This window comes from Meles meles, chromosome 13 (genome assembly GCF_922984935.1).
Source record: "Meles meles chromosome 13, mMelMel3.1 paternal haplotype, whole genome shotgun sequence".
NCBI lineage: Eukaryota > Metazoa > Chordata > Mammalia > Carnivora > Mustelidae > Meles > Meles meles.
In genome coordinates, this window is record NC_060078.1 from 68236947 (window position 1) to 68261749 (window position 24803).

At 39.1% G+C, this 24803-nt stretch overlaps 1 protein-coding gene and 1 pseudogene across 2 annotated transcripts; one reads left to right on the forward strand and one right to left on the reverse strand.

Annotated features, from left to right (window-relative positions):
• Positions 1-3307: 3307 nt before the first annotated feature.
• On the reverse strand, positions 3308-15141 carry SMNDC1 (survival motor neuron domain containing 1). Of its 2 annotated transcripts, XM_046026889.1 has the most exons (7): positions 14927-14946; positions 13590-13709; positions 10712-10899; positions 8611-8753; positions 7848-8009; positions 5085-5238; positions 3308-4605 (listed from the first exon to the last, which is right to left on the reverse strand). In XM_046026889.1, exons 3-7 carry the CDS (start codon positions 10712-10714, stop codon positions 4468-4470), a joined length of 600 nt encoding a protein of 199 aa, XP_045882845.1. In that variant the 5' UTR covers positions 10715-10899; positions 13590-13709; positions 14927-14946; the 3' UTR covers positions 3308-4467. The 2 variants fall into 2 exon arrangements, with proteins under 2 accessions (XP_045882845.1, XP_045882844.1); XM_046026888.1 differs by lacking the exon at positions 10712-10899 and having other exon boundaries at positions 14927-15141.
• Positions 15142-23549: 8408 nt separating this feature from the next.
• LOC123955079 lies at positions 23550-24033 on the forward strand (annotated as a pseudogene).
• Positions 24034-24803: the final 770 nt, after the last annotated feature.

Genomic DNA, 24803 nt, shown 5'->3' on the forward strand with positions numbered 1-24803 from the left:
GACTTTGGGCCTCAAGTTGAGAAAGTAGCTCTTCAAACAAAAAGCAACCTTTCTCTTAATGCATGGAACTATGGCTTCTTTAGCTGCGATCTTTAGAAAGTAACTGGGAAAACAAATTACAATTTTAATAATTTCAGTAACTTAAGTCTGTGCTCGTTTCATAAAAGTGAATTGGTGAAGTGCCAGGTGTTAAGTAAGTTGTCAGTTTTTATTTCCTGGCAACTAAAATTGGTAATTTTGGCTAGTTCAGCTGTCAACTACCACAAACCCTAGTATGCTCAGATCTGCTTTACCCCAGTCAAGGCCACAAAAGAACCATCTTTATATATACATAAGCTGGAAGGCAGAAAAGGCAATCGAAGAACCTCACAGAACTCTAACAGCTTCGTCTTACATATTTTTTTTTAACTTTCTATTGGCTGGGCCAGGACAAATTCTTAGAATGCCAATATTAGTCTCTGCACCTTTTAAGGTATTTAAAAACTTATCTATACATAAAAATCATAGTATAAGAGGTTTCAATTACTTGTGTTTTGTTTGTTTAAATTATGGTATTCCCTGTTCTATTGCCTGCTATGTTCTTCCTCTCTCCACTGTAGTAAAAATTCAGTTTAACTTGCAACTCAAAAGCCCTAGCTACAAAGAATGTTGACATTTACTGTTGAATAGGTAAATTACCATTTATACTGATTGTTTCATAGTATAATATAAATAATACAATCCAGCAGATGTTTATTGAACTGTAAAGATTTTAACAAGTACAAAACCTTACTGGTTTTAAGATTTTTTTTTTTCTTATTTCGTCTTCAGTTAATGTCCAGGTTGAGGCAAAAAGCCAAACCAAAGCTCCAAAAATATTTTTTGGCTAAATTTGCACAAATGACATTTTTTCACCTTTTATAATTACAACCTAGAGATACAACTTATAAAACTATGATTTTCATTTGTCACCAGATGGTTTTCTCTATTTTTTTTTTTTTTAAATCATTTGAGAGAGTTAGCACATGCACAGCAGTGGGAGGAAGAGGGGAGGGCCAGAGGGAGAGGGAAAGAGACTCTCAAGCAGACTCAAGCTGAGTGTGAAGCCCCACACAGGACTCGTCTCACAACCCTGAGACCATGACCTGAGCCAAAATCAAAAGTTGAACACTTAACTCACTGAGCTACCCAGGTGCCTCTTCCCTTGCTATTTGAAAGGCAGATACACTCAGCATTAAAACTGCATTGTAATGGAAACATACCCACATGCACATATACTGTGACAAAGCATACTAATGAGTTACGATAAACAGATGTATTTCATTTTGGTCTGATGCCTCATTTTAATAACTGGACTAAGGAAATTGCCCGTTAGTAATTTTTCCTTCATTTAAAAAGTCAAACTGTTTTTGTATTTAACCTAAAACATGGTTCTAGGCCAGGGGATGCACATCAGAATCACCTCCGGTGTTTGTCAAAAACAGATAATACTTTGGCCTGGAATAGGACCCAGATCCAGGAATCCCTCTTTTAATTTTAAGCAAGTATTAGGGTAACTTTATTATAACCTGTACTCCTTTCCCATCAGAGACATGCCCTAAAATAGTCTAATACAAAAATTTAAACTTCTACTAACATACTGAATTTAATCACTTTGGTAATTTGACAGCAGTTCAGTAATACATTTATAATTATGGGCTTCAGATTATAAGCAATGGACGTTATCCATTATGATGTGAATTGTCATTGTTAAGGTTAAGGAAAAACAACAGTCACCATTACCACTTGCACAGTAAATAGCAAACACTTCTACCGTGTTTACTATTTCAGGTATTCTAATAAGCATTTACTAATTCACTCACTCATCTTTACAACCTAATGAAACTGGTATTTTTATTCTACAGCTAAGAAAGCTAAGACAAAGAAGAGTTAGGCACACAGGTGAAAGTGAGGGGCCAGGATTCTAACAGCAGTCTGGCTCCAGAGTCCTTGCTCTTCCAATATGGTCTTTCTACATGTTAATTAAAAAAGCATTTGTAGTCTATGATACTAAATTTATTAGTACTAAAATTTATTATGGGGGGGGTGTATGAGGCCTGTTCTTTCTTGAAATGATCAATAACAAAGTCAAATGTCAAGTTTTGAGAAGATCCATGCAACCACAGCTACTTGGGGGCTGTATATGACTCATGTCAGGAACTCATTCCGAGTTTCAAGACTCCCTTTTTGATGGGGAAACTACATTAAATTTTGTAACAGAGTGTTCTATATATCACAATGTGTCATATTTGGTTTTAAAGTATTGAACTTAGCCACCTTCCCTTGTAAAATATCACTGGTATCATGCTTCTCATGAAAGCATCACACTTGGAGATAGGTGCTCCATCCCCTTAGGGATCCTTTTAGTTTAGTCCAGAAGCATGATCATTATCTTGACACTAGCACTTTTCAAAGGGCTACATCTACATTTTTGACACAGAGACTAGGGATCTCATGCTATACTTTTTTTTTTTTTTTTTAATGTTTTATATAGTATGGTCATTATTCCTTTTCTCTCTCCTACAAAGCCCCTCCAGGAAAACTAATGTGCAGAAAGGAAGGCCCTTGGGTCAAAGGAGATGTAAGTCTCAACACAAGAGTCTTGCCTATACAAATAACAGGTAAATTACTATACCAACAAATATACCAAGGTGATCTCACCAAAACCCATTCTGTGTAGTCAAACGTTGTACCAAATTTCTTTCCAAGTGCTTTTGAATTTAAAGGGATCCCTGGCAATCCTTCAAAGATACCATTATTAGGAGATTTGTTACACTGGTAACAAGAACAGTATATTTTTAGGAGTTCTTCAAGCTAAGTAGCCCTCTACTGCTCTAATTTGTGCCTTGTATTTAAAAAAAGACTTCACCTTTCATTCTGGGTTACATGCTCTACCTTGTGGCCATAAATTACAGGAAGGAAAACTGATCCTCTTGGGTTGGGAGGGAGGTGAAGGAACAAGATAAAGAATTCTACTTCTCAACACTGTACTCCCTAAGTTTCAATTTGCCAAAATATTAAAGTCTTAAAATTTTTATTTTCTCCTTTAACTAAAAATGTACAAACACCTCTATACACAGTACAAGCCCTTAAGATAAAAATAGTTTGTCCTTTAGGATCCAATTTGTCATGTCTAATGGAAGTACACAAGGATTTACTGAAATCTTTGTCACATACTCAATACTCTTGCCTGTGGAAATGATGAATGCAAGCAAGAATACTGAAGCTTAATCACTATATCAATGCTGCCAGCTAGGACTTCACCACCCTTCTGGTAACGCACCCTGGAGATTTTAAAAAACACTTTATTTAATAAAAGTTAAACATACAAAAACTGAAATTAACACATACCCTAAAAATCACCATCTTCCATTAACAGGAAGACACTTTACTATGCATATATTTGGCTTAAACTCAACTCAGGATACCGTGATGTTCACTTATACCAACAAATGCTGACAACTTGATCTAGTTAACAAAAATTACAAACTCCTCTACATGAACATAATATACAGGGAAATTCTGGTGAGATTAATGCACAAGAAATACAGTAAATTTTTAATGATGAAACATTCAGTACTCTTGTTCATTAATTTAGCCTTGGGTGGGTTTTTTTTTTTTTTTACAAAAATAGTATCTACACTGTATACAGGGCTATACATCAGCTTTTTGTTTTCTTATATAAACATTACACATCCAAAAAAATGGTACCACTACCAAAAGGGAAAGATCAACACAGGAAAAGCACAAACATTAAAAAAAAAAAAAAGAAAAAAGAAAAAAGAAACCAAAACCAAAAACAGAAAACAAAAAATCTTAGAAAAGGAAGCTGGTCCTAAACATGGTTCTTACATGAAATTAAAACTCAATGAAAAAATTTTAAGAGCTGGATCAATTTTAGAGATAGCCTAATAAGCTTAGGAAACAAATTATTGAAGAAAAAACCTCAAAACAAAGTTTGACATTTTAATCAAATTAACCTATTTTTAGGCTTCATTAGCAACAGCTAGGTTCAAGTTGAAGGAAAAAAAAAGATCTCTTTAGGTTGGTATTTTGCCTTGCTGTTCCAGTGAATTACTACAGTATGTGGCAAGTTCAAAGCATCTGAAAATTCCAAGTTAGGACTTTACAAAAAGTACACACCATCCATTAAGTAAGGGCCTGATATTTGGAAAATCAACAATTCATCTAAGTGCCGTATTTATGCAGCATCTATCTAGAAAAGTTGCTTTATTCAACAAACTTGGAGGAAACTGGTAGTAGTAACGAAAAGTTAATGAATAGCAGTTATCAAATGCAATTTCTTCAAGTTTCATTCTATTGAAGTCAAACAAGGACGACAATGGTATCTTCCTTACTCATCTAACAAATAATTTACCTTTAGAAAAATATAAGGATAAAAAGGTAAATGTAAAGCCCTGCAGAGATGAAATCCAACAGTTTTTCTGATTATTGAGGCATCAAATGCCTGACGTTGTATTTAGAGGTATCTTGATATTGTGTCATAGGTTTATCAGCAATTCCACAAGTTCCTACTCCAACTTTTCCGGTTACACTCTCAGGTGAAGCAAAAATACTCCTTTTTACCTAGTGGAAATGAAACAGAACCATTTTGATTAATTTGGAGGGGGGGGAACATTTCCAAAATACACTTAAGAAGTACAGTACACATAAAGGGAACTGGAGTGCTCTTTTAAATAAAATCTACCAGTGATGCCCAGCATATAAGCACATTAACACAGCAGGTAGGGTTCATCATACTCCCTCTAAGTGGTATGTAAGATAGCAAACAGTTTCTCAAACTTTCATTTATAGAAGGGAAACAATCTAGATCTTCTGTAATTTCTGATATAAACTCTCTCATTCATAGTGTTTCTACTGCAGAGAGACAGTGGCTAATGGAGATACTGTGCAATAAGCCAAACAGAAGATTAAAGAGGATTTTGAATTCAAGATCCAGTTATGTATTTTTTTTAAACCTATGTATCTCCTTTTTCATTTTAAAGTTATTTTAATGACAATTACACTTTTCAAATTTATGAAGTACGATGAAAGGATATACTAACCTGGCCTTTTTTGTTTTTAGAATAGGCTCTGTTGTTGAACTGTTGCCATTTAACCTTCTGGTCCTCTCTTTCCTGCTCAAGTTCTTTTATTCTCTGTGCTTTTTTCAAAGCTTTCTTCTTTTTATATTCACGTTGCTGGGCAATCATTTCTTTTCTGTGTGGATATAACAGTTAATGTCAACTCTTAAGATTTAACAGATAATTTCCTTAGAGATATTTAGCAGTACAAAAAACAAAACAAAAAAATCCATAATAAACTTACACATTACATGACAGAAGCACTAACACCACCACCACTAATCACCCAGTACTACTAAGAAATGTTATTTGAAATACACAGTATCCCTGGAAGCTTTCAAACCATATCTGTTATCTACTACCTACTCAAATACATTTTTTAAATATTTTATTTATTTACTTTACAGAAAGCAAGTGAGCATGTGCAAGCTGCGGGGAGGAGCTAAGGGAGAGAGAGAAGCAGACTGCGCTGAGTGTGCGGAGCCTGACTTGGGATTTGATCCCAGGACCCCAAGGATCATGACCTGAGCCAAAATCAAGAGTCGGATGCTCAACTGACTGAACCACCCAGGCATCCCCTCAAATAAAATATTTAAACTATGAGTTTTTGATGTTTACACTGCTTTTGTCAAGTACATTTAGAAATGAATTTTAACATTAATAGCTGTCTAAACCTTTATCCATTTCTAAATGGACAGTTAGCAAGTTTAATATGCTGCGCTTAGAAAAGAGATGCCGAGGTGCCTAGGTGGCTCAGTCGGTTATGCGTCTGCCTTTGGCTCAGGTCATGATCCCAGGACTGATGGAGTCCTGCATTGGGCTCCTTGCTCAGCAGGGAGTCTGCTTCTCCCTCTCTTCTCTCTCAAGTAAAATCTTTAAAAATTAAAAAAAAATTTATTTCTATTTCACCTCGACAGGAGAAGCACAGGAGAATAAAGGGAAATCACAACTTAAAATTCTTAAAAACAAAAACTGGGGTTTTTCAAAAACACTCCTCTATACAGGATCAGAGCCTAAAGCTCTCTCAATAATTTCTGCTGACTTTCAGTAATTTACATACTGACTTTCTCACCAAAAGGATGAAGAGGTCTTTAAAAAAGAGGCAATATGATCTAGATGCCTCCGTATCATATAATCACCACTATGAAGCTAATTGTGGTTTTTTTTGCACCAATGTCAAAGACTAAAAAAAATAGAGATGTTACAATGTTCTACAATCTGATATTCTCATTAGGATACTCAGGTGGTATAATTTTTCCAAGCTCAAATATATTTAAGTAGGAACGTAAGTTTTAAAAACTTGTGACAAATCTGAAAAAGAGAAAATTGGGGTGAATATGTGTAAGATAACCATAATATTGTTAATTCTACCTCTTAAATACCATTCAAACCATACACTTCTCTCCTCCTACCGCTGCTCCCTGGGTTCAGGCCACATTACCTCACACCTGGATCATATCAGTAGCTGCCTTCCCTCTGCTGTCAGTGATTATCTGAAAGCTCAACTATGATCACATGATATCTCCTCTATTTGAAATTCATCAGTGGCTGTCAAGCTCCTCATAATCTGGCCTTGACTTCTCTAACCTCCTCTCCTGTCAAACCACCCACTTTTAAGCCCCAACTGTTACCACAGGAATTTGTTTCTGTTACCTCCATCTTCTAATCTTGTTTTCTTTTTTAAAAGTGTTCTGAAAAGTTTTTTTTTTTAAAGATTTATTTGACAGAGAGACAAAGAGCACAAGCAGGGGGAGAGAGAGAAGCAGACTCCCCTCTGAGCAGGGAGCCCGATGTGGGGCTTGATCCCAGGACCCTGGGATCATGACCTAAGCTGAAGGCTGATGCTTAACCGACTGAGCCACCCAGGCACCCCTGAAAAAGTTTTTTTAAAAACATTTACTGAACTCTTATTCCATGTCAAGATCTGTGCTACATGCTTTATAAATGCTAACATTTAATCCTTATAACCCTACAATGTAAATACTATCAACCCTGTTTTACAAATAAGAAGTTAAGCAGTTTGCCCAAGGTCATACCTTTAAGTTCATTCATTACCTAACTCCTTTTCAAATCTCCATTAAAAAAAAGTTTGTCTTTTTTTTTTTAAGATTTGATATATATATAAAGAGCGCACACATGCACACACGGACACATACACACACACCAGCAGGGGGAGTGGCAGAGGGAGAAGCAGGCTTCTCCCTGAGCAGAGAGATCTAGGCAGGGTTCAATCCCAGGACCCTGAGATTATGACCTGAGCTGAAGGCAGCTGCTTCACCAACTGAGCCACCCACACGCCCCCAAATTTCAGTTTAGATGTCATTTTCTCAGACATTTACTCTAATGACTGAAGTGCAGTTTAGGTATCTTTTCTTTGCTCCCTTACAGTACCCATTATGTTCTCCCTTCATAACTTCTATACTTAATTATGAAAGTTTAATTTTATGTTTTGTTCTCTAGCCTATAAACTGAATCAGGACAAGCACAAGCTGGGGTCTTCACTGTGGTAGACACCCAACACCTGGCTTAATAAGAGGTACATAGTATCCTCTTAATAAATACACCATATGCCTAAGTGGCCCTAGGCATACACAGACAGACAAAGTTGACCCTATATTGCTAATCTTCAAAATAATAGTAAAGAGTATTATAACCTTTTTACCTTAACCTAGCCTTCATGGATTCTACCTCAACTACCAACGTGGGGAAGACTATACTTAAACTGCTAAAGTCAAAAGCACTTACTTTGACATGGGTTTGTTGCCACTGTCCTCCTTTGCCTTCCTTCCTTCTTCTACAGGCTTGAGGTTCAACAGTGGGGTCACTTCAGCATTGCCGTAGCCAGCAAAGGTGATTGCAGCAGTGCCGTTTTCTTCATCTATCTCCTCGATCTCCGCTTCGTAACACCTGTAAAGATATCATGACTGTAAGCAGGTGAGTAAAGGTTTAGTACTCAGTCTATAAGACTTACACTGTAGTGCTTCAACTATTATTGTGTCTTAAACGGAACGTCTGTCATCAGCTGGCTCTTTAGTAAAATAAAAGTGGTTGGAATTAGCCATCTACTATGAAAAAAAGGGATCTTAATCAAAATATTGTCAAGAAAGTCCTTATAGGTCTTTTAAATGTGCTTTAGTTGGTCTCTTTGAGAAAAGTTATTTTTATATGAATAATTTAAGTGTGTATGTTTCACCTAAGTCTAAGATAGCCAACCATTCCCTAAATTTTCAATTTGAGGGAAAAATTAAGATTATTTAAGCTATCCATTCATCTTCCTCTGCTTTGATTTTTCTCTCATCTAGGATCCAAGCCCTTCAACTGCCCCAAAATGTAATCTAAAGCTAAAAACTAAACTGTATTAGTGGTAACCATCCAAGAATCAAATTGGCTCTACAAATCATATTGGCTACATAGAAGATTAAAACAGGGTAGTTCAAACTGAATAAAAACTTCTTACCATTGTGTTTTATTATTTCATGTTATAGTTAGAGTTTTTTTCTACACTTACTGTCCATCTTCACTCCAGATTGCCATACACTTGTCTCCTACTTTCCATGAATGAGTGGGCTGAGTAGAAGCAAAACTGTCTGAACTTGTAAGAGTTTCAGAAGGTTGAGTTGACAGAAGGTCTTTGGTTAGTTCTATAACTTCCTAAAAAGAAAAAACAAAAACCGTAATAGTATTTTTATAATTCACTTATCACTTACTTTCAACAGGTTTTCAGTTTTTGATGACAATAGCTCTCACACCATATACCATTTATTAAGTACACTAAACATTTTTATTTGTAATTCATTAACAATACTATGATGTAGGTACTATGATTATCCTCACAGAGAAACTAAGATACAATATTTTATATAGTGGTGGAACTAGGATTTAAACCCATACAGTTGCCTTTCAACTTATTAACCTCAAATACTAACAAAAAAGGGCAGACCTGGGCTTATACCATGAATTATTTCTTTTTTCAAGAGAAAAAAGCCCCACCCAATGTGGGGCTTGAACTCCCAGCTCTGATATCAGGAGTCACCTGCTCTACTGACTGAGCCATCAAGGCACCCCTACCACGTAGTATTTCTAAGTGCCTATTTTAGCTACATAGATCTAATATGAGAAATAGTCAATTATGAAGGCCTAAACTAGGCTCAAGATCACTTTTTTCTCTTATCTTGTCACATATATTTCATGCACCTGGACTGTTTTACAGGGCATTAGTATTAACTCTCTAGACAACATGTTCTTCCCCACCCCATCCAAAAAAACAAACCAAAACAAAACCCAAACCTCTTGAAGCAGCCTTAATAGTAATAAAAATGTTCCTGCTCATACATATTTCTACTAAAATACTATAGGCACATATAAAAAGCCAGTAGTCTTCTTATTTATTAATTGTAAAACTTACCCCCATCTATGTAAGTAAATTACCGGGTTAGATTTAAAATACTCTGTAAAGCACATTAGCACAGCTTCATTTAGAAGGGAAAAATAAAATAAATGTAACACACAGGTAGGCAATACCTTCCTGTGTGGCAAGTACTTTTTCTATTTCAGGCTTATACTTACTGGCTTCGTTCAAGGGTGTTTGGTAGGATTGGTTAAAAAACTTTAATAGCATGAATTGATAAGACTGTGCTACCTATCTACTATATTTTTACTCTGATGAAGACCTATGTAATGCAGCTCCGTATCTGATTTATTTTAAAAACTTGCATACCTGCCCCCACAGTTGCATATAAAATACCTTAATACATCACACTGTGTTTTGGGAGAAAATGTAGTGAAGTTAAACTCTACACTGAGTTTCTTATGGCTCCCACTGAAGTTTTATAATAGTAGTTTTGGTTCAGTAGCCAAGAAATTACATATTAGCTTTCTCCTAAAGATTCTAGATCTTCATGGCTATTTTTGAAAAACTAATATTTGAGCCTTAAAAAAAAAAAGGGAATATTAATAAGCCCTTGGAAGAAAGGCCATTTTTGTGAATTAAAAAACTAAAAAACTAGACTAACTCAGATTTGAGTTAAAAACTCAGTATAGTATCTTTAATGAGATTTTATTAGGTACCAAAGAGCCATTTAAATATCTTTTTATTAGACAATCCTTTGCAATAAAGCAAAGAACTTCCACATCAATAGATCACGTACTATACAAAGAAGGAGAGTAAATTATCCAGTCTTGTTTTTAGTCAACCACTATTCGGGCCAAGAATATAATCTAGTAAGCCTGATTCAAGAGCCCATATAAACCCTATCATTAAACATTTAACTAAAGCACAAACATGATTTCTCTATTTGTAGGTCTAAGATTTAGAACTTTACCTCTCTTAGCATAGAGCATCTTGCCATTTTATTTTCATAAGAAAATACATTTTCACCAAAGGTCCTGAAAAGCTGTGCATGTTACAATTTTCAGAGCCCCGCACTGAAGTGACACTTTTAAAAAAACCGAAAGCATTTATCTCTAATTGTCCTTTCATTTTGCCATGTTTCACGAACCCCTCCCAACAAACTATGAAGACCCTTCTCCATGTTTTCTTTACATGTGCATACGGACCAAAGTATTAGAGAAACTATTTTATGTATGAGGGGGTTCTTAAAGGTACATACCATTAATTACTTTTCCTCCCCCAAGTCTGAGTTCTGAAACTGCTCCTTCATCGACAGATGGGCAGCAGTTACAGTAATCGGCAATTCCAGGAAGCATCAGATGTTGTGATCTACATATCAGCAGGTCAAAGGGTGCACTCAAGCACTCTGCTTACTGAAGGAAGGCGTTTCGGGGATGCAGAGAGCCACTGTAATATATGAGACAAGTGACTTGACCCCTGCCTCCTTTAGAACCAGTTTATTCAGCAAAACAGCCTAATAAATTGACTATTTTTGTGATTATCACAGACTGCCTGGGGAGCTAGGCAGGTAGCTAGCCTAGATCTTACTATATCCACTTTTTTAAGTGAAAAAAGGCAATTAGGACTTCAGTAGATTAATGTGCTGCCTGCTGTGTAACTTTATTCTATATGAAAGACAGTACATAAAAAAATAAACATAGATGCCTTACTGGCAAAATGAAGTCACTGAAAAAATGCAGAAAAGCATTTTGTTATAAATGAAAGGGCAAACAAATTCGTAACCAGGGTAAAGACATTCCACTAAAGGAACACAAAACAAAGGAGGCCACAAACTCAGTAATCAGTCTGAACAAGTATTCAGCAAATATAAAAGGCAGAATTAAATATCAAAGGCATGAGGTATATATCCCAGAAAACAGAAAAGATAAAACGGAAAAATATTTTTTAAAAATCCATGATAAAACAGAAGCTGTAACTGTAATCAATGGAGACAACAATCAGTAGATGTAAGCAGATATCCAAACACTTTTCAAAACGTTATCTAATCTTTAATGATGCCTTCTATCTTTGAGTAATTTTCAGTTCAAAACAGACCTGTATCTAGCAAACAGACATGAAAAATTTGTTTTCATGATGAAATAAGAGGAAAAGAAACCGTGATCAAGATTGGTCAGGAAAAACATTCCGTATTATTATCTGAAGTTTCAGAACTTAGCTTCTAAATCTGTGCTATCCAATATGGTAGTCACAGGTGACTACTTAAAAAAATTAAAAATGCAGTTCTTTAGCTACCCCAGCCATATTTCAAATATTCAGTGGTCCCTACTAGCTACAGTACAACACGGTAGATATAAAACATTTTCATCACAACACAAAGTTCTACTGGACAGTGCTGTTCTAGATGGTTGTAGAAAACATAATACTTCATAGATCAATGACCACCAGGTCATTATTAACTGAACCCTAAGAAGGACATTTATGTGCTTACTACAATGCCTACTACTAGAGTCTCTCTCCCTACAATACTTCCACTAAAGATCATGTCACAGTAAAGCAATTCTGCCTAGACTCTTGACAGTTTATTCTAGAAATATTAAAAAAAAAAAACAAAAAACCCTCACAATGTTTCAATCCTCACTCCCAACTTCCCCTCTACCAGTTCCATACATATCCTTCGTCCAACTGTGCAGGAAGCAATATACATAATACCAACGTTTTATTTTCTTCAAAGAAAAAAAAAAAAAGACCGCTTTTAAGCTAGTGGAAGAAGATGCATGCCAGAATTTCTCTTTGAGGTAAACAGAAAATTGGCCTGGGAGTGGGAGAAATTGCTCCCCAAACATCTTTTTAGTATTGGCTAGCACTCTCAAATTCACTGGCCTGACTTCTACATACTGAAGAGGGGTCCTGGTTTTCTGTGTTTTCAAAAATTATATAATCAGGCAAGCTTATCCTAATTCCACAATTTGAACCTGAAAATACTCAACTCATTTTAATTATGCCCAGATAAACTCTTTCAAAGTCCTGTATCTGGATCCCATTTCAAATAAGTCTCATTTATTTGCAGTTCTAATAACTCTAAAATATTAATTTTATTGGGCAAGAGGATGAATAAGGCAGGGAAAGGATTTAGATAAAGATGATTCTAGTTTTGTACTGAATCAGTAAAGAAAAATCACCAAATCAAAACACATTTTAAAACTTTCAAAAAATCAGGTTCAAAATGTTAAGTTCTCAAATTTATTAAAATGAAGTGATACCTATGTATAGATATACAGTATTTTTATGAATCAACCTCATGTTCTGAGAAGCAACAGATATGTCCTACATGGTTTTACGCTTGTTTTGAAACCCCAAGTGCAGGTTTTAAAAAGGCAAGTTTCATACCTACTGAACTTTCCCATGACAAAACAAATTAAGATCTTTCCACATCCATTCAATTTAACTTCAACAAGTATCAACAACTACAATGTAAAAATCTAGCCTTAAATTCAAATATTATGTAACATTTATGCAGAAAACAAGTATCTCTTTGGATATCTTTATAATGTGTTTTTAATACAAAGTGTTTACCTGCTAGCTTTGAAACACACACACACACACACACACACATTCATTCTCTCTCCAATTTTCAAAGAACCTTGTGACATTAAAAAGACTCTTAATCAGGTTATATTTCTCTCGTTTTTATCATTTATAAAATGCTTCCACAATTTTTTTCCTAATACCAGTATAGGTAGCATTTAATTCCATGTGTTTTCTTTTAGCTACTTCTCAGATTTCCTTTGCCCGATCTTTAAAAATAAAAGCACTCGCCACTGTAAAATTAATTATATGTACCTCTTCTCTAGGTTTGATAGAGACTTCTTAATTCACATATTTTTAAAGATTGCATGAACATACAAGATTTACATAAGAACAATGCTCTACTCAGTCTGATGCATACAACTGAGGAAGCAACCCTGCCACTGTGAGCCATGCACCGTGTGCACGTACACATGCACACACATGGGAGGAAAGGAGAAGAAACACTCCCCCCGCCAAATGGTGCTTTGGATTCTAGGCAATAAATCATGTGAAAAACAGAGAAATTCTTTTTCCAAGCAATGTAACTATTAGTGTCCTCTTATACTTACTTGTAAATCTTTCTTTAATTTTAGCAAATCTTCATTTTCTCCGTTTCCGGACAATGCAGCTTCAACTTGCTGGAGTTGAGCTTTGTAGCTTGCCAGCTGCTTTGCTAGATCCTCTGACATCTGGGGAAAATAAAAAGGGTTAAGACCAGGAAAACAACCAAAAACACCATAAAAAAATAATTTCCCTGTCTGCCTGACTTAATCCTTACCAGTTTTGCTCCCAACTCCTTAATATAATTCATTGCTGCAGCTTAACTTATTACCATTACCTTTACTCTTAGTTCTGAGGAAAGCTGTGAGTCAAATCCAAGCTTCAAGGGAATGGATTCCGCACATTATAAACTTGTTTTTGTTTCTGTGTGGAATTTATCGGGCAAGAGCTAAGGCAAAAGGAAAAAGGAGAATTTCTAATCTTATTTAAACTCCTGTAACAGGGAAGACACTGTATTCGATTCAATTAACAAGGTTGTTACATCTTCGCAGGGAAAAATTTTAAAAAGCACTAATCTGCTGGAAAAGTCGAGATTTAAGAAGAAAATATTTCTAAGCCCTAAAGCAGACTTCCAAAACAAAATATAAATGGCTTTTGGATTGACTACATAGATAATACTCTCCACATGAACTATTAATTGGCAAGTGTGTTCAGAAGCTCTTCTCCAGAGCAAAAATGTTTCACAGGGTCACTTAAATATTGCCGATGCAGCGTCTTCGTTAAAGAAAACGGCACAAACATTATCCCGTTTAGGCATTCTAAGGAGCGTGCCTTTCACCCAATCTGGCTCATTCTTTTCTGGAAAATAAGATACAAGAATCCTTTCTCGGTTTGTAAAGACAACACGCGGGGTTTCCGAGGACCCTTCTCTGTCTTACAAGTCCCGTCCAACCACAGCCTGGAATTTGGAAGGGCTCCAAAGGGGCTAGAGTAAGCCAGGCACCCAACACCTCAAAGCCCGCCACAACCAGACCTCGAAATTCAAACACCAGCTCCAGAGAAACGGAAAACAAACGGAGCGGACCCCAGCAACGCCGGAGCCTCACACCCCAAACGCGCTCCGCAGGGAACCGCTGAGGATTCCTCAAGAGGCCTTCCCATCCCTACCCCACCCGGCCGGTTTCCCGGGTTAGCCCCGGTCGTCGCCACCGTACGGAGGTCCCGGCCCTGTTCGGTGCCACTCAGGGTCCAGTTCTGGGTGGCAGAAGAGGCCGGGACCCTAAGACTCTTGCCGGCGTCCAGGCCTCTCCAACGCGGCCGGCTCCTCGGCCTCAGGCCTCGCCTTCAACTAGGGAGAGGCCGAGGCCCGGCGAGGCCCTGCGCTCGCCCTCGCCGGCTTCGTTACCTTGCGTGGGGCTGGGGGTAGGGCAACAGGAAGGGGTCGGGGCAAATGAGCCCAGTAGTGGCGGCGGCAACAGCGGCAACAGCGGCAGCAGCTGCAGTAGGACAAATCTCCGCGGTAACAACAAGGCGACTCTGTCCGAAACGGGAGAACTTGGCCGGCGATGGGGGGGGAGGGGAAGAAAGCCGGGCACTGGAAGGAGGAAAAGACAGAAGCGGTCAAGTCTCGCGAGAGGTTAAAAACCTCGCGAGACGTCGCCCTACCCACGTGATTCCTAGCTTTCTGCGCGCGGCCCACCCTTGCGTTTTGGACGCGGAGTGGGCGGAGCTTCATAGAAAGGAAATGGCGTAGCTAGGTTGCGCCGGGCGCCGGATATAGGTTTGTGTTATCCGGATTTCTGCTGTGAGCGCAGAGTCCTTGACTTTTTTAGTAGGGGGTGTTGTCGGGCGCTTCGTGAAGTTCCCAGCGGAGTAACCGCGTTTTCCTTCTAAGACTAGCGGTGCTGGGAGGTGGGAGGAATGGAGTTTAAAGCAGCGAGCGTACTAGTGGTTGGTTCCCAAAATGTGGTTCCCGCAACTCCTGCATCACCATCGCGTGGTAACTTACTACAAGTGCAGATTCTCAGCCCCCATTCCAGACCTCCTGAATCAGAAACTCGAGGTGACTCAGCAGCCTGTTTTAACACGCGCCGCAGGTGATACCAATATCTGCTCAAGTTTTAGTGCCATCGCTTTTTATAATAAGAGAAGACTTAGTAGCAATAAAAAGGTAATCAAATTGTGCCAGAACCTGTTGGAGCGAAGGTTGCTTTATTTAAAACCTATTTTGTTAGACCCTGCTTGGTTTTAATAACGTAACTTATATAGGTTAATCTCGCCTGATAGGGAACCATCTCCAGGTTATTTTGTCTTGAATGATAAGCAGAGTGATGTGAATATGTTTAAAAAGAAATGTATGTTTGTAATTATATATACTCTCTGGGCAGATGCATAAACCTATCTAGAGATTTGGAATAGGAACCAAATGTTTTCTCTGGTTATATTTTTCACTGTTTACCCATTCTAAATTTTTCCATACGTGTATCATTTTTTCCAATTAAAAATATAAAATCCTGTGACACAAAGAGGCTATACGAATGCCAGGAAAGAACCTTCTTTAGGGGGGTTGGGGTATGTTGCTGGACCCCTAAGAAGGCCCTCCTCTCAGATGGGCTCTTTTGGACTGTGGCATCTTGCTCTGATGCCCTCTTGCTTTTTTGAAGGGACCTTCCCTTCTCTAAATACACAGACATACCCCTCTCATTGAGTCAGAGAACTTATAGAGATGGAAACTAGATTAGGTTTGTGATAATTGGGGTGGCAATTTGGAAGAACTGAAATGCTGCAGAGGGCAGCAGTGTGTAGCTAGAATTAAGAGGGAAAACCGACCAGAAAGGATGTGCTTCCTTAACGTAGTAGAAATTTGTTCAAAATATAATGTAGTTTTTTAAAAACTGCACTTATTCTAATTGTGTATTTAAGGAATTAATGCCAGGAAGATCTTCTTTGAATATAAGGTATATTTTGCAGTTGTGTAAAAATCTTTCAATTAAGGGAACTCTTTTTTTTTGTTTATTTATTTAAGTAATTTTTACACCCAGTGTGGGGCTGAACTCACAACCCTGAGATCAAGAATTGCATGCTCTTCTGACTGAGCCAGCCAGGCACCCCTCAAATAGGAGAACTCTTAATGAACCACCTCCAGACAGAGAGATAGGAAAATATTTATTATAAGCTCATGTATGGATTTCTATATCATCTTGATAGCTTTTGTTTTCAGGATTGCTTTTAATCTCTAACTCCTCTGTACAACATAGATTGTATTTGGTGGGGAAAAAACAATATAGTTTTAATTTTAATTCTCATAAAGAAATAACAGTTGTATATACCAGACGACATTCTAAGCGCTTTACATGTACTCATTTAATTTCACAGTGGTTCGATAACTATTAGAGACAAAATTGGAGCAAGTTTAAACTTTGACTAAGAGCGAGACTTCAAATAAATGTTCAGACTTACCACCTTCACTGAAGTGTGAAAATCTACTCAGTGTCTAATTTTTCTTAAAATGTTCTCATTCAACTTTGATCATGCTTATTCTTCAAAAAGAGCAGTATCTAAAACCTCTAGTTTTGAAATTGGTTTTTATTTTATTGAAACCTAGTAGGTAAATAACATTTGAAGACTCCTAATTGTCATTCGAATATACAGCTATTGGGGCACCTGGGTGGCTCAGTGGGTTAAAGCCTCTGCCTTCAGCTCAGGTCATGATCCAGGGTCCTGGGATTGAGCCCTGCATCGGGCTCTCTGCTCAGCATTGAGCCTGCTTCCTCCTCTCTCTGCCTGCCTCTTTGGCTACTTGTGATCTCTGTCTGAAAAAAAAAAGAATATAAAAAATATATATATACAGCTATTGCCTTTCATTACTAGAGAAAATTAAAATATAGCAGCTGCCTTTGGAAATGTGCCAACCCACTGCAGAGTACAAGAGTATGCAACAATTTATTGGTTAAATGACAGATTGCATTCTTTCTTTTTTCTTTTTTTTTTTTTTAGATTTATTTATTTAAGAGAGAGTGAGAATGCATATAGAGGTGGGGCAGGGAGGGAAGAGCAGGAGAGGGACAAGCTGACTCCACTGAGTATGGGGCCTGACTCAGGGCTTGATCCCAAGACCCTGAGACCATGACTTGAGCCAAAATCAAGAGCCAGTCGCTCAAATGATGAAGCCACCCAGGAGCTCCAAGAGATTACATTCTTTATTTAGTTTAGCTTTTATTGCCTTCCTTCCTGACTAAAAGTAGGACCAGAGTTGCCCACATTTTTTGCAATCTTGACAAATGCCTAAGATGATGAATTAGAGATGTGTATATCATCATAATAACTGCTTGTACCTTTGCCCTCTTTAGTCATAATAGGTGTTTTGAATGTTTGCATGGAGAGTTGCCACAGGGCAAGCTACTGGCTTTTTGTACTTATTGAGTGTTTTTGCATACAGTGAATTGAAAATATACCCTGAGGAGATTCTTGGGTGTCATCATTCATTCAAAGGTGACAGAAAAACACCCTTAAATGGATGCTGTCCAGTGCAGGTGCTCATCAGTCATAGCAATCTGGCTTGTCCACTTATATTTGCACTGCCTTGCTTATCTTAGGATGTGCATTTTCAGCTATTCCTGTGTTTTACATGTACCACTAAAGAACTGAAAATATACCACCAAAAAGAGAAAGCAGGATTCCTTCAGTTTGAAAAAGATTATAACCTAAGGCTTTACAGGGATCAGAAATGGCAGTCATTCAAAGCTCTTTAGACATATTTGAAAATGGTGTTTAATAATAGTCTTATGTGCAGCTATCATATCATCTCCCTGATATGAGGACATGGAGATGCAACATGGGGGGTTAGGGGGATAGGAGAAGAATAAATGAAACAAGATGGGATTGGGAGGGAGACAAACCATAAGTGACTTTTAATCTCACAAAACAAACTGAGAGTTGCTGGGGGGCGGGGGTTATGGACATTGGGGAGAGTATGTGCTATGGTGAGTGCTGTGAAGTGTGTAAACCTGGCGATTCACAGACCTGTACCCCTGGGGATAAAAATACATGATATGTTTATAAAAAAATAAGAAATAAAAATTAAAAAAAAATAATAGTCTTATGTGTGTTCTTAGTAGGATATACTCTGAGGGGAAAAAGAACAACAACAACAAAAATCTCAGATGTCACAGATTTATTCTAATAGTACTATTGGCAATGCAATTTTGAAACTTTTTAGGTCTACTATAAAGTGAATAGTACATGTTAGAAATCTAGGAGAAAAGAAATGAAAAATATAAAATAAAAGAAGGTTTGGGGGAAGCCCTCTGATGTTAAATTTTGAGTTAGAGTTGGTTTTGTGTATATTTCTTAGAAGAATATATATAATTTCTCCCAATGGAGGGTCCCCATATCTTGATATCTAGATCCCTTTCTCCACAAAAGAAACCGCATTCCTTGGAGAAATGGTTGTTTCAGGTGTCAGGCCCAGAAAATACAGAAGTACAAAGGTGGGCCTAGAACACATTGCCAGAAAGCAAGGAAGTATCCCAAACTATAGGATCAAGTGAAGGGTCACAAAATCAAATTTGACTCCTCTGGCCAAATGTGAGTCAAGCTGGGCTAAACGGAATAATGACTATGATAGATGAGCAAAGCATTGAATGCATTTTTAAAGTTCCTCAGTCTAGAGTGATACTCAGAATCGAGGGTGAGGGAAGGATTTTATTTGTTTTTTCTTTGTAGGAGAATGCCAGCCAGTACCTACAGATGGAATAATACAATTAGAAAAATCTGTGCAGTCCCCAGTAATTGAGGCAAAGATCATCAATAGACGCTAGAACCTGTCTTTAAAAGGAAGTAGGGAAAAGGGGATGTTTGCACTGTCACAGTATCACCCCACAGATTACTTAATTATAAAGTAATTAACCTAGTGATCACACTTAGCACCACTAATGGTGAACAACCTGACTTTATAGGCCTTTTGATTTGATACCGCAGCATCCCCAATGAAAGAACTCTGCCCAAAATGCTTAACCTAAATATTATCAAGCCTTTTGATCCAAATTTCTGTCTGTAGGAACTAGAGATAGAGGAACAGAGAAAATGACCCTGAGGGAAGATTCTGATCCAGAATATGAAACATTCTATAAGAAAATGCTTAAATTCTTCAAAAGGTCAGTGTCGTTAAAAAGAGTCGGGGAAGGATGCTTGGGTGTCTCAGTTGGTTAAGCTTCTGACTGCTGATTTTGGCTCAGGTCATGATCTGAGGTTGTGAGATGGAGTCCTGTGTCAGGCTCTACGCTAGCTGGGAGGCTGCTTAAGATTCTCCCTCTGCCCCTTCCCACCACACACACACACACATACACAGTGGGGTACTTCTAGATCAAGAGACAAAAAACCAAAAGACATAACTATAAATGCAATGGGTAAATCTTGATTGGGTCTTAGTTTGAAAAAGCTATAAAAGAAATTCTGAAGATACTTTAGAAAATTTGAATATGGACTGGATATTAGATGATATTGTATTATTTTTAACTTTATTGAGTGTGAAATTACTTAGGTTGCTTAGAAGAATGACTTGCTCAGGTATTTAGGGATAAAGTAGCATACATCTGTAATTTATCTTTAAATGGTTCAGCCAAAAAAATTGTATGAAATTTCATAGAATTCATATGGGTGCATGTATGAACATATGTGTATATGTATATGTATATGTATATAGATGGCCTTCTGTGTATATACACACACAGTAGTCTCCCCTCATCTACATTGTGGGGGGAGCATATGTTCCAAGACTCTCAGTGGATGCCTGAAACTGCCAATAGTACCAAACCCCATATATACTATTTTTTCCTATCTATGACATACCTATGACAAAAGTTTAATTTATAAATTAGGCACAGTAAGAGATTAAAAGTAATAAATAATAAAATAGAACAACTGTAACAATATACTATAACGGGGCACCTGGGTGGTTCAGTTGCGTAAGCATCTGACTCTTGGTTTTGGCTCAGGTCATGATATCAAGGTCATGAGATGGAGCACCATGTTGGGCTCCATGCTCAGCTCAGCGTGGAGTCTGCTTGAGATTCTTTCCCTCTCTTCTCCCTGCCCCACTCCCTCCCTCTCTCCCTCTGCTCTATCCATTGGCACCTGCATGCATGTTCTCTCTCTCAAATGAAGTCTTTAAAAAACAAAACAATACACAGTAATAAAAGTTACCTGACTGTCATCTCTCAAAATATCTTTTTTTTTTTTTTTAATTTATTTGACAGAGATCACAAGTAGAGAGGCAGGCAGAGAGAGAGAGAGGGAAGCAGGCTCCCTGCTGAGCAGAGAGCCCAATGCGGGACTCGATCCCAGGACCCCGAGATCATGACCCGAGCCGAAGGCAGCGACTCAACCCACTGAGCCACCCAGGCGCCCCTCAAAATATCTTCTGGTACTGCACTTACCCCTCTTGCAAGCGTGAGATGATAAAATACCTGTGCGATGAGATGAAGTGAGGTGAATGGCATGGCATTGTGACATAGTGTTAGGCTTCTCTTGACCTTCTGACTATACCTCAGGAGAGGATCACGTGCTTGTTGACTGCAGTTGACTGCGGGTGATTGAAACCATGGAAAGTGAAACTGCAGCTAAGAAGGGACTGCTGTGTGTGTGTATAAACGTGTATGTGTACATGTTTATGTGTATGTGTGTAGATACATGTATGTACACTTATATAAGTGTGTGTGTGTTGGTGTGTATGAAGAGAAGGAATTAAAATGTGGCAAGATGTTGATGGTCATCATAGAAGATATATGTGTTCATTCTACTAATCTTTCAACTTTTCTGTATGTTTCAAATTTTTCAAAATAAAAAGATGGAGAAACTAGCTAGAATGGTTTTAGGTGGTTGTGTGTGTGTGTGAAATGGTGGGGGAACGCAGCGGGTGGATCATTGAGAGGATCTCTAGGAACAGCTCAGAAGTAATAGAGGTCACAGAAGCATATGTGATTGTCAGAAACAAAAGGCTGGGGGCCTGGGTGGCTCAGTGGGTTAAGCCTCTGCCTTCGGCTCGGGTCATGGTCTCAGGGTCCTGGGATCAAGTCCTGCATCAGGCTCTCTGCTCGGCGGGGAGCCTGCTTCCTCCTCTCTCTCTCTCTCTGCCTGCCTCTCTGCCTACTTGTGATCTCTCTCTCTGTCAAATAAATAAATAAAATCTTAAAAAAAAAAAAAAGAAAGAAAGAAACAAAAGGCTGTAGAAAGCCGGATGGATCAAGGTCTAGTAGGAAGGTGTGGGCAGTGGAGGCCGAAGCAGTCACAGGAGCTCTTTGAAGGCCAGGAAGGAAGGCATGAGAATGAATTACTCTGACTTCCCCACATGCAGAAGAGGTCCAGTGGGCCTTGTCCTCTGATGTGGTGACAGGAGCTTTTTTCATTTTTTTGGCCCTCTTTGGCTTTCTCATATAACAGTCTCTAGTGGTAGTCTTAAGATGGTCTTAAACTCAGAGTTAATTGGATTCATCTGCATCACAGTCCCTGAAAATACCATCTTTATCTGCTTCCCAACCCCCTGTTCACATTGATTGTTTATCTTAGAAAAAGCTTAGTTATTGAAGAAACAGCCTGGAACATTCTATATCACCTTCAATACACAGTGAGTAATAGAACAATCTTTTTTTTTTTTTTGCTTTTGAGAAAGACAGAGCATGCATGAGCATGGGATGCGGCAGAGGGGAGCTGGGAGAGGGAGAAGCAGACTCCCTGCTGTGCAGGGAGCCCCACATGGGGCCAAGTCCCGGGACCCTGAGATCATGACCTGAAGGCAGACACTTAACCAACTGAGCCACCCAGGAGCCCCCGCCTTTTTTTTGAGGATACTTACAGCAAACAATCTGGGTGACTCGGGTCTACGAACCCAAATGTTAATAGGAAAAAGGAGACAGTTAACACAACTTCTTTCCAGAAGTCAAAATAAGCCCCAGAATTTGCCCCATGAAAACTAGTGGCTTATAGCTTGATATGGTCACATTTAGCCATTTTATTGACATAATGTTAGCGGTTGGGAAAAAAAAGTACTATTCCATGGAGGCTTCAATGCTCAAAGAACCCGTTAGGGGGCAGTGGGGACACAGGCATTGATCCGATTACCACGTGAGCAGGAGTGGGGGAGGCAGGAGCGGGCAACTCACCTCCTCCAGTGTTTGAGCCTTAGGGAAGTAACATTGTCAAGCAGCTTTTCAGGAGAGGAAATAGGGAAAAACCAACAACCAGAGGGAAAAAAATATGGTTTATAGTATCCAACAGGTGAACTGCTAGTCACCTGCTGTTGGTTTTAATGTGTATGTTTTCATTTGTTCTTGCTAGGATTCTTTCAGTAAAATAACTTCATATCCAAAGTCCTTTAGATCACTTGTGTGCTGTTTACAACATCTCTGTGTTGTTGGTTTTAGAACATAAGCTAAAATATAGGTAGCATGGCTCATTTTGTACTAGACCCAGTACATTTACTATGTACTTTTATAGTGACATTCTTCATTCTGTGTAGTAAGTGCTCATAGGTTCTGGTAGGTGCCATAGGTTGGGGTTCCTGGGAAAGGACTCAGATTTCCATGAAGAAGTTTACTGGGGAGTGCCCTTGGGAACATCAGCTGTGAGAGTGACAGGAGCAGGCCTGGGCAGAGGGAAAAGCAGCTGCCTCACGGCAGCAGCCAAGTCTTCAGCAATTCCTACAGGAGCTCTGGAGCTGAACGGCCCTTTAAAGACCCTCTGCCCCTTAAGTGAAGGGGGCCCAGAGTTTATACCCACCCAACCGCAAATGATCAGCCAACAGATGTGGGCTGCCCCTGTGAAGGGGGGCAGAAAATATTTCAGCTGAAAACCATCAGCCATCAACATGGCCTAATTCCAGGTGAATGAGCTCCTGAGTCCTGAATGGGGAGTCTGGGCAGTGCACCACAGCATCCACCATAGGGAAGAAGGTGTACTTTCTCTGTATCACCCCTATTTTTAGGCATCTCTGATGCCTCTTTGCAGAAGCTACCTGAATTAGAAACTGTGAAATGGGGGGGGGCCTGAGTGCTGGAGTCCATGAGGGCACTGGTGCACAGGGGGTGTCATGTGGGGTCCCCGTGAGAGCGCTGCAGCAGCTCCGGGTGCAGGAGGCAGAAGACTCCGTGGTGAAGAGTCTGGAGAGAGAGAACATCTGGATGATGCGGGGCCTTCTGTTCCGGTGCGGTGCCAGTGCTGTGAGGACAGCCAGGCGTCCATGCAGCCAGGTGCACCACTGCAGCGAGCGCTGCCGTGCACCTCCGGCCCGGGCCCAGCTGGAGAAGTCCCAGGACCACCTGGCCCAGTGCACCATGCATTGTGATGACAAAGCCAAAGATTCAACAGACGCAGGAAGTAAAGAGCTTCAGGTGAAGTGGCAGCTGGAGACTTGTGTGGGGATGACCATAAGCAGCCATCCCAACCGTGACCAAGAAGATGAAGAAGTCTCTTATCCATTGGGAAACAGAAGTCTTTGCCATTGGCCATCAGGGTTGACAGCAGGAATCTATTTAAAAAGAATTGGGGGGCACCTGGGTGGCTCAGCGGGTTAAGCCTCTGCCTTCGGCTCAGGTCATGATCTCAGGGTCCTGGGATCAAGCCCCGGGTCGGGCGCTCTGCTCAGCGGGGAGCCTGCTTCCTCCCCTCTCTCTGCTTGCCATTACCCCAGCTTGTACTCCCTCTAATAAATAATTAAAATCTTAAAAAAAAATTAACAAAAAAATAAAAAGAGAATTGGGAGTTTGGGTCTTTTAAGTGACGTCCACGAAGAAATGAAGGGTGCTATCAAGTTTGAGGCCTGTGTCACTTCCTTCTGGACACTGGCTTTGTTTGAACCCTAGAAAATGAAATGGGAAAAAACTGGTGCTGAAATTTGGGTCAAAGATAGTACAGAACAATTTTTAGTAGCTTAAATTTCACATGCTTGTCCTGGCACTAGGGATCTCCTAGGCAGAAGCCAGAGACCTTCAAGGTACCAGATTCTTCTCCGTGCACAGGTATGAACAGGCTGACAGCTTCTCCTAAACTGCCTGTGATCTGGTGGTGTGTGAACAGAGGTGTTTCTGTTTGTTGCCAACCTCCTGTGTACCAGAAGGATCCCCAAATCATTTTCTGTGAGCTGTAAAACAAAATCTATGAGGTCACTAATTTAGAAGGGAAAAAAAGGTTTCTGGCTCTTTGTTTTGCTTGGTTTTGTTACTGTACAAGGGGATGAAGTTGATTTAAGGTGTGGAGTTGGGAGAGATAGTTTTGGTAAGAACTTTGAA